General features: G+C 41.1%; 1 protein-coding gene across 1 annotated transcript; it reads right to left on the bottom strand.

Moving 5' to 3' along the window:
- Positions 1-3559: 3559 nt before the first annotated feature.
- Positions 3560-8390, bottom strand: TEX36 (testis expressed 36). The gene is made up of 4 exons (XM_085047907.1): positions 8262-8390; positions 7314-7445; positions 5208-5288; positions 3560-3913 (listed from the first exon to the last, which is right to left on the bottom strand). The coding sequence occupies exons 1-4, from the start codon at positions 8310-8312 to the stop codon at positions 3653-3655; spliced, it is 525 nt and encodes a 174-aa protein (XP_084904033.1). The 5' UTR covers positions 8313-8390; the 3' UTR covers positions 3560-3652.
- Between the last annotated feature and the right edge of the window lie 729 nt (positions 8391-9119).

Here is a 9119-nt window from a genome sequence, read left to right as displayed (position 1 = left end):
ATACCAATATTTTCCTCAGTTAGGGAAAAGTTAAACCAGTATAAGAGCATTTAAAGAGGCTTAATGTTTTCCACACATGAACTATATCACTGTAAATAAATGAGCATCAGCTTTGGGTTTAGAAAGAGCTGGGACACAATTGCCACTGTGTAACTGTGCAGCACAAGGAAGGAAAAGGTTCATCTCCAGTGCCACATCCACATCAAGTTACTTCACTCCTAACGTGGAAAGTACAAGCTAAGGAACAACTTCATGGAGTGATTAGATTATGAATACAGTGATTAGATTAACAGCAGATGACTTGTAAATCAGATTGCTGCATCCCCACTGAATTACCAGCTCCATGAGCAGCAGTGCCCCTTCCAGCGCTCCCCACAGTCCCTCTAGGATCTCTTTAAGGATCTTTTTAAGGATCTCTTTATGTCTTTAGACACCAAGTAAATAAAAATTTCCATCTTGCCTCCGTCTTGCCTCTTATTGTACCAAAGCCAATCTGCTCTCATACAACATCAGGGTCTCTAACAACCATAAACAGCATTTCATTGGTGACAACACTTCATAAATGACACAGCTGTAAAAGGTGATATCCAGCTTACCAGGAGCATCACAGGCTGAGCGACAGCAGCTCTGAGGGAGACCATGTCCTCACATCTTGTCATCAGCAACCAGGGCACCAATAAGGGAAAAATACCAAACACACTTTAAACAAATGGACATAACACTGCAAACCCAGGCACAAGACTGTTCTCAGTGCACCTGCACCAGCCACCTGAGAACTAAGCTGGCTTCAGCCAGGGCATGGAAACTTCAGTGGCAAAGTTGCTGCTCTTCAGCTCTATTAATCATGGAATCCCAGAATACCCTGAGCTGGAAGGGACCCAGAAGGATCATCACTCCTGGCCCTGCACAGACACCCAACAATCCTACCCTGGCCCTGAGAGCATTGTCCAAACACTCCTGGAGCTCTGGCAGCCTCAGGCTGTGCCCATTCCCTGGGGAGCCTGGGTAGTGCTCAGCACCCTCTGGGGGAAGAACCTTTTCCTCATATCCAACCTAAACCTCTCCTGACACAGCTTCATGTGGGGCTCAGCTTATGAGTAGTAACTCATTAAACCAAAGGAACTTGCAGCCATCTGCCCAGCCCTCTGGCTTAACTTTTTTGATGGATTTTGTTTGATTCGGTGAATTTAAGCAACACACTGAAAACACTTGGAAATTAACACAAAAGACATTTCTTAAGAATGTTGTATAGACAGTCCCTACATTGATCCAGGCTTGGGAGAAAAACAGAGGGTAACAATACGCCTTGGAAAGGATTATAGGACTGAGCCTGTTGTTTCTGTAAAAGGGTGTTTGGGTTTTCTTTTAAAAAAAAAAGGCACAAAGAAGTCCATCCTCATCAGCACCACTTCGAACATTTAGGCTGATTTAATGCCCAGTATGCTCATTCTGCTGAGCCTACCTACACCCATCTGATCCCAATTAACTCCCAGCCAGCAGTGCTTTCCTGCACGGAGTAGAAAATTTTAGGGGAGTTACCAGCCTTACTTTCATCTCTTCCATTCCCCAAGAAGCAAAAAAAAAAAAAAAAACCATGATAAAAAATGTTTTAACTCAACTGGACCTTTTTCTCAAAGACAGTATCATCACAAGATTAAACAAACTGAGGGTTTCTATCCAAAGAACACAAAGGTATGACTTTTGGAATTTATCTGAGGAATTCATTATTCATTTCCAAATTCAGTGTATTGTGTCTCCTGCTATTTACCCAAGAAATACTGGCAGAGCATGAGATATGTGGTAATCACCTGTTTTGTTCAACCCAGTACAGTGTATCTCAGTTTTTAAAGGTTTCATGATCTCTTCAGTTTCTCCTCTGGAATCTTTATTGCAATATAGCTGAATATATGTGTTCATCCACAGGTATTTTTTTCCTTTTTTAATCCACATTTTAACCAAAATATGAAGAAGAAAAAAAGAAAAAGAGGGGAAAAGGAAATCTGGAATGTTTCTCTTGGTGTTTTAAGGCATAACAAGCTACAGCAATTTATTTCACCACATCCAGTTGTAATGCTAAACCACAGATAAACATTATAAATGGAGCAAGAATGTGTTCCTTCCTTCTGATGGAGGTCCAAGATTGCCCTTTGGAGTTTGCCAAACAGCATGGGGCACTTCATTCACCATGTGATTGGCACACACTTCAGTTCTGAATCAGTTTGGGGATGAAATTGTTGGCTAAAGCTCTGGAAATTCTGACTCGGGAACTGTCAGGCAGGCTGTCTTTACTTTGAGAAAAAGCAATTCTTTTAAATAGCACTATGTTACTTGGCTTTTTATTTGGTTTTACATTGTTCATTGATGTTTTGGATTTTGATGGATTGTGCAGCACCCCAAGAACTCTAATAGGGGGAACTTCATTAAAAAAATGAGTTTATTATTTCAACATGTGCTAATAAAATTGCTACATGTTTGGGGAATCTAATCCCATCTATTTTGATGGCACACAAAAAGGCCATCAGCCATTGCATGCTGATACCAAAGACATATCTTTTCACTGAAAGGCAGAAATGTCATTTATTAAGTGAGCTCATGTTCAAGGCAGCTCTCACAATGCAGGGAATTCTAAGGATCAAGGGTTTCTTTTTCCATTTATCTTGTAAATAAAGGAAATTATCTCATAAACTTATGATTATTTTTTTTGTCAACATTATTTTGCATAGCAACAAGCTTATTTGTAGGATATTTTAAGACACACAGTGTGGTGGATTATTTTCTTGATATTAATGGAAATGATCCAGAAGAGGAAAACACATCATCTGGAGGTCTGAGTCCACTGCCTGCCACATCCTAACATCAGTGAATATTCTGGGAGCAGAGAGCTTGAAGGATTGAACTTGAATTCTCTTCCTTGGGGACATGTTACTATAAAATCATGAATTCTTGAAGATCCAGTCCACCTCAAACTCAAACCTCCATGCAGCCTTCCCCTTCAGCTCAAGCTTTTTCCCCCCTTACTGCCCTGAATCAAATTTGTGAGCGCACAAATCTTGTTCACAACACTTTCTTTTTTCACTTCTACAACTGCTGTGCCATAACCAAACAGGACACTTGTTTTGCACAGCAATCTAATACACAGCTTCTTTTTTATCTAGTTGCTCTAATGGCTGGTCACCTGCACTGTCAGCCATGAAACCTTTCAGAAATGTTTCTCTCTTACCTGAACACACACAGGTTTGGCTTCCTGCTGTGGTAATCCCTTGAGGATCCAGCTCCATTAAGCTCCTGTGTCGATGCAGGTGCTGTCAGCTGTCTCAGGTACAGCCCTGCCTCTGATTCAGAAGCTGAAGGAGCTTTTGTGTCAAGATGAGGGTCAACCAGTATCAGATAACACAAGCACAATCCCTATCTCTGTTCTCCTAATAGAGGTATGACTAAAAATATGCACAGTCTTGCTTTTCCTTATAATGCTCCTCTTCATTAAAAGTCTTACAGTAATTATGTTTTCAGAGTAATGTGAGGTTGTTGATCACAATGAACTCTCAACAGTACTGCCACATGCACTTCACATAAATGTTTATTCCTTCACCATGGTTTTGAGTAATGAATAGTTCAGATTTGCTAGGTCGGGGCTCCAGAGGTGTTTTGCTAATTAAGATGTCTCGTATGGCTGCAGGGCTTTTCCATCCTCAGGAGCAGGTTTGTTGCTGCAGTGGCCTTGGGTGTGTTGTTTTGGGTAGCGCCTACAGCAGCAGCCCTCGGCGTTTCCAGGGGTCTGATCTGCCACAAATGAGGTCTGGTAAACGGTCAAGAAGTCATCACTGCCGCTCGAGCCATCTGCAGGACTCCAGTCAAAGAAGTTAGAGGAGTGCTCTTTCTGTTTCTCTGCATCAAACTTCCTCACGCCCATGCCCTAGGAAAAAAAAAAGGGAAAGAAAAATTCATGCAAACATATGACTTCCAGTCACAGCTTCACAGATGAATCTTGTAACAGTCACTACCCCACTGGGAAGTGAACGAAGCTGTTACCACAGTGATTTCAAGAACTCACGGTTGATCTTTAGCAAGTTAAAAATAATATTGTCAGACTTGCCTGTACGAACATTTCTGGTTGCATATATAATGGGAAATCTGCTGACCTTCCACCTCTCAGTGTTAATAAACCACTTTTACTTTGCATTTCTGTAGCACACCATCTACTCAAGGCTATTTAGCTACACTTGGCTAAATTAATCTTCAGAGGCACCCAAAGAAATAAGTTAATAATTCTAGGTTTGGACTGCAATAAAGAAACTGAGCCAGACCATGAAATCTGAATCTTCAATGCTATCCCTTGTGTGTCCAAACACAGAGAGACAGAGCCTGATTTTCACACTCCACAGCTTGCAGGAAATTTATCTGGAATTATGGTTGATCAGTATCTCTAAAACTATGAGACACTGCATAAAGTGCACAGAAATGGAGGTTACTCAGTGAATAATGAATTCCAAAAAGTCTAGGCCTGACACAGCTTCAAGTCAGACAAACTTCCTATATCACAATTCACTGCTTTCTCCTTTACTCATTATCCTGTGAACTGTAGTATTTATTTTGCTGCCTGGAATGATATCAACAATCTAAGGAAAGTGAAAGAACATGAAACTGCTGCCCATACAGAAAAGCTCCAAAGAATTTAAATTCTAGTCAAAGTTGTGGCTTCTGCAGCTTACATTTAAACTGGGGTATTGTAAAGAGATGTGAATTGGAAAAGAATGCATTGCAGGTAGCCTATGGGTTTTGGTTAAATTTATGATAAAGATGAGACTGAACAAAATATTTGGGACTGTGAATTACAAGTGGCTGAGATCTCTACAAAAATTCATTGCAAGGCCAATCGCTTTTAGCAGACTAATAGGACATTTAACTGGGTACAAAACTAAAAGGGGAACACTGCAAAATGCCTGTCAGAATCCCAAATCGTGGATTTTTGTTCACTTTGAATTGTGCCACTCTCAGCTGTGTGAACTGCTGTACACCCATAGCAGTCCCAGAGAAGTCTCACCCCTATACTATCAAAAAGAGTATTTTTCTTTGCTATTTACATTTCTCTCTTCTCGCAAGTTTTAATTTTTTTTTTTTCCCCAGGGGACAGAAAAGGTACTGTGTTTCATCTGTGGCAGACCAATAGATCAGAACTTGCTTGATTTGTCACAGTGCTGGGCACTTACCAAGTCAAAATACTCTGCTGCATTGCATATGTCGTGTCTGTTGTCATGAGAAGAGAATGGGAAATTGAAGTTTCCTGCTTTCTGAAAGAAATTACAGCAAAAAAATATGAATTCTCATATACCCTGTTTGGAGTCTATTAGTCTTAGTTCTTATATTGTGAAATTACAGCTGCCTTTGTTCTAGCACAGACTTCATATTCCTATGTTAAATATGCAACTGCACATGATTTTATAGGGGTAATGTGGACTTTCTGTTCTTTAATAAAATCATCAGGAGGGTTTGCTGAATATATACATGATTAATACAAAAGTGTGAATTTTCAAATAAGAAATGATACATTCTGTCTGCAAAGCAGCAAAATGCTGGATATATGTCAGGATTGCCTTGCTTGATTTAGTAGTAGGCCTAAAGCTAATTAAAATAAACTACAAAAGGGACCTCAAAACTGAATTAGTCTGTGATTTATGAACTGAATGTCATGGACACTGCTTGTTGCAGAGGAAGTGGAGGAGGTATTAATTGCTTAACTAATTTATAATCTCATTTTTTAACATGATGTTCATCAAGTCTCTAAATGAAATCAGAGTTTCAGAAGAAAAAAAAAAGCTGCAAAAGAGCTATTTTAGAACTAATGAACATATTTGAATTTTTTAACGTTTGTTACATATCACTGCAATATTCCAACAATGATATTCCCCTCCAAACAAAAGAGCAAGCTTTAATGTACCATAACCTAAAAGAGATGTTTCAAGAGTAGGGGAATCTGAATCAGTTCTAAAGATCAATGTAACTGGAGGCCTGATCTAGAAAGAAGAGTCATCAAATACAAAATCTGCCTGCATGGGGTCAGCTACATGGTCGTATCTTAGGATTTCTGGTTTACTAGGCAGATTCTCCACCTTTTTTTAGGTGTGTTCACATGTTCACTTGTCTCAGACAGATTCAACCAGACTGTAGTTCAGCGGATAAGTAAATTCAACAGATACATTCTCACGTATGTGTTTAAAAATAAGCACCTTCCAAGTCTGTAAAATTTCTTACTAAAATCTCCTACTTGCAATTAAATGTCAGTCTCAGCATTTTAGGAATAATGTTTATTACTGGTGCCTAAACAAACCTTCCTTTCTTACATTCTCCCATTTTAGCCCTTAGTGCATCTTCATGCTCTCACCACTGATCTCAGATTAATTCTTGATTTATGACAGACAAGAATTTCCTTAATTCTGTTTAAAAGTGAAGGGCTGGCAAAGACAAGACATGAAACACCAGGTGAACAGTCACACTGGTGTTGATAAAAGGTCTCTCTATCCTGGTTCTCCTTTTCAGGCAGTGGCTAAGGCCAGATGTTCCACAGAAAGGTAGATGTAACATTAACAGTGTATACTCATGTTACAGTATAATCTCCTTTTCAGTAGCCCCAAGCTCCCCTTTTAAATTATCCTTCCAAGCCCATTTCTGTCCTTCATTATAGTAAAATCAGTGAAATGAACCCACTGTAATTGCTGTGCTTATAGAAAATGGAAACAGAAAATGTTCTGTGCACAGAGTGGGTGGGCGAAGCAAAACTCAGTGTGATGATAAAATAAGGACATGAAAACGTGCTTACAACACTGCAACATTTTAAATATTGTATTTCCTTTCATCCTAAAATTCTTCAAAAATCTCATTTCTAACCAAGCCTTAAAAGTGTTTCCAATGAGAAACTTCTAACTTTTTAATGATCAAAAGAATACTCCTTTGTGGGACTATACTGAATTTCTGACATTCGTTGCCAAACAGCTGATCAAATTTCAATTAAACCTTCTTACAGGGCTTTACACAGGTTGTGGGCTGAGACTGATCATAATGTATTCGGTGTCTGAACAATAAAAGGGAAAATCAGCAATAATACAGCAGAACTTTGAGCAACCAAAATTATGAGTAGCAGGGAAATATGTTTCTTCTGCAGCACAGGCAGCAATCACTTCATCCCCTGAGGCACAAAGTCTGCCAGCCCACTGTGGCTGCTCTGTTACCGACCCTGAGTGCTGCTCTTACTTACAACTTAGCGAGTGACAATTTGCAAAAGAGCTCTGAAAATCGGCGTTGTTGCCACAGGAACTCACCTGCTCCCGACCCTTGTATGCCAGCGGCATTCTGTGCTCCTTGCCCAGAGCGGCTGCCAAGTTCAGGACATGTCTTTGTGAAGCGCTTGTTGTTGACTCGAGTTCACCCTCACAGTCTCCCGTGTGAACAAACTAGAAAATAATGAAGATTATCACCCTTTAAAACAAAAGTCAACTAAAACCCTCCCCCCCCCCGCCCAAATAAATCTGATCAGAAATGTGGGGAAAATTCTGTTTTCCCATTTATGGTTTATTACTTGGATAGCAGCAGCACCTAGTGGCCTCTTGAAAAATGAGGAGCCTCTCACACACAAAACACAAACCCTACCCAAGACACTTGGATAAGTAACCAGCCAAGAATTTTAGGAACCTTCAAGACAAAAATATCCAGAAACTTTGTGAAAACTGTTTATAGAGCAATAATCACCAAGGAAAACCTTAAAACTTCATGACCTTTTTTCCTCCCATGCTACTCCTACTGTTGTACAGGTTTGAAAGCACAAAATTTCAGGGAACAGCACAACTAAACATCAGGCCAAAAGGTTAAGAGAGTGAGGAACAGCCTGTGCCAGCAGTGTCACAGTGCCCTGGGATGCCAAGGCACCCCAGCCCTGTGTTTCCAATGGGATCACAGGGTTCTCCTGGAGGCAAGAACTGAGGCAAACCTTGGCTGGAGTTCCCCAAAAGAGAAGGAAAATTAGCCAGAGCTAGCTATCAAAGAAGAGACCTCCAGCATGGCTGGAAAAAAAATCCAGCCAAGGTTAGTTAGCAAGCCAGAACTTTTGCATGCTTCCTCTGAATACCTAGGACACCCTTTCCTCATAAACCTCAGGAAGGGGAAGACTCATTTCTGGCTGAAGGCCAAAGTCACCCTTAGCATGGTACTTTTTTTAAAGTTTAAGGATAAAGAAAGCCTGTGGGGGACAAGCTGCCCCTTCCCGGCCTTACCCAGTCGCCAGCGCGCCGCTTGCTGGGCTGCCCACACTTGGACTCAGACATGGCTCGGTGTCACTGCCACCCCTGGGCACTCTGCAGGGCTACTGCGGCTCCTTGGTGACCTGCTGGCAGAGTGGGGCAGGTGTAGAACCCTCCCCTGTGACCTCAGAGCCACCCTGGTCGCTCAGGGAGATCCACACAACCAAGGCAATGCTGGGCAACACTGCTCTTGCCCATGTGCTGCAGAGAAGGGGAAATTGTCACATCTGTGGCTTTGGGGGAGGCATTTGTTTGGAATGCTTTCCACCTAGAAAATTTGTCTCTAATCCGAGACAGAAATAGAAGCTGGTGAAAGGATTGAGTGTTCAAAACAAATCAGTTTGGCACAAGCACTTCAATGACACTTTACAGCCTGAATAGGAATGCTTGGAGAAAGAAGGGTTGTTTTTGAGGAAAACCTCAAGGATGTTAGGGATAGAATTTTTAAGATGTAACTTCCTGTTCTTTTGAAAATGGCTTTACACATACACACATTGTATTTGAACACAAACAATAGTCACAAAAAACCTGACTGTGTTTTAAGTGTTTTTTTGCTTTTGAGTTTGAGCACTCACTTGGAAACATCCCAACTATTTTCAGTGTCAGCACACTTGGCCAATGTAGCACAAACCAAGGCATTGCCTCCTTGGCCTTGACAGACTGTAAAGACACACTTGTGTCCTTTTTGGCTTCAAACTGACAGTGAGTAGGTTGAGATTAGATATTGGGAAGGAATTGTTCCCTGTGAGGGTGGGCAGGCCCTGGCACAGGGTGCCCAGAGAAGCTGTGGTGCCCCTGGATCCCTGGCAGTGTCCAAGGCCAGGCTGGACA

Source organism: Lichenostomus cassidix, unplaced genomic scaffold, assembly GCF_008360975.1.
Source record: "Lichenostomus cassidix isolate B80296 unplaced genomic scaffold, HeHo_3.0 HiC_scaffold_604, whole genome shotgun sequence".
Classification (NCBI taxonomy): domain Eukaryota; kingdom Metazoa; phylum Chordata; class Aves; order Passeriformes; family Meliphagidae; genus Lichenostomus; species Lichenostomus cassidix.
Note: the sequence above shows the minus strand (reverse complement) of the source record. Positions and strands in the feature narration are given on the sequence as shown.

Excerpts from the sequence above, each read along its gene's own strand:
- TEX36 (XM_085047907.1), bottom strand. The coding sequence starts at position 8,312 with ATGTCTGAGTCCAAGTGTGGGCAGCCCAGCAAGCGGCGCGCTGGCGAC. Across the intron at positions 5,289-7,313 it reads CATACAAGGGTCGGGAGCAG|AAAGCAGGAAACTTCAATTT; the intron begins GTGAGTTCCTGT and ends AATTTCTTTCAG. Across the intron at positions 3,914-5,207 it reads CAGCAGAGTATTTTGACTTG|GGCATGGGCGTGAGGAAGTT; the intron begins GTAAGTGCCCAG and ends TTTTTTTCCTAG.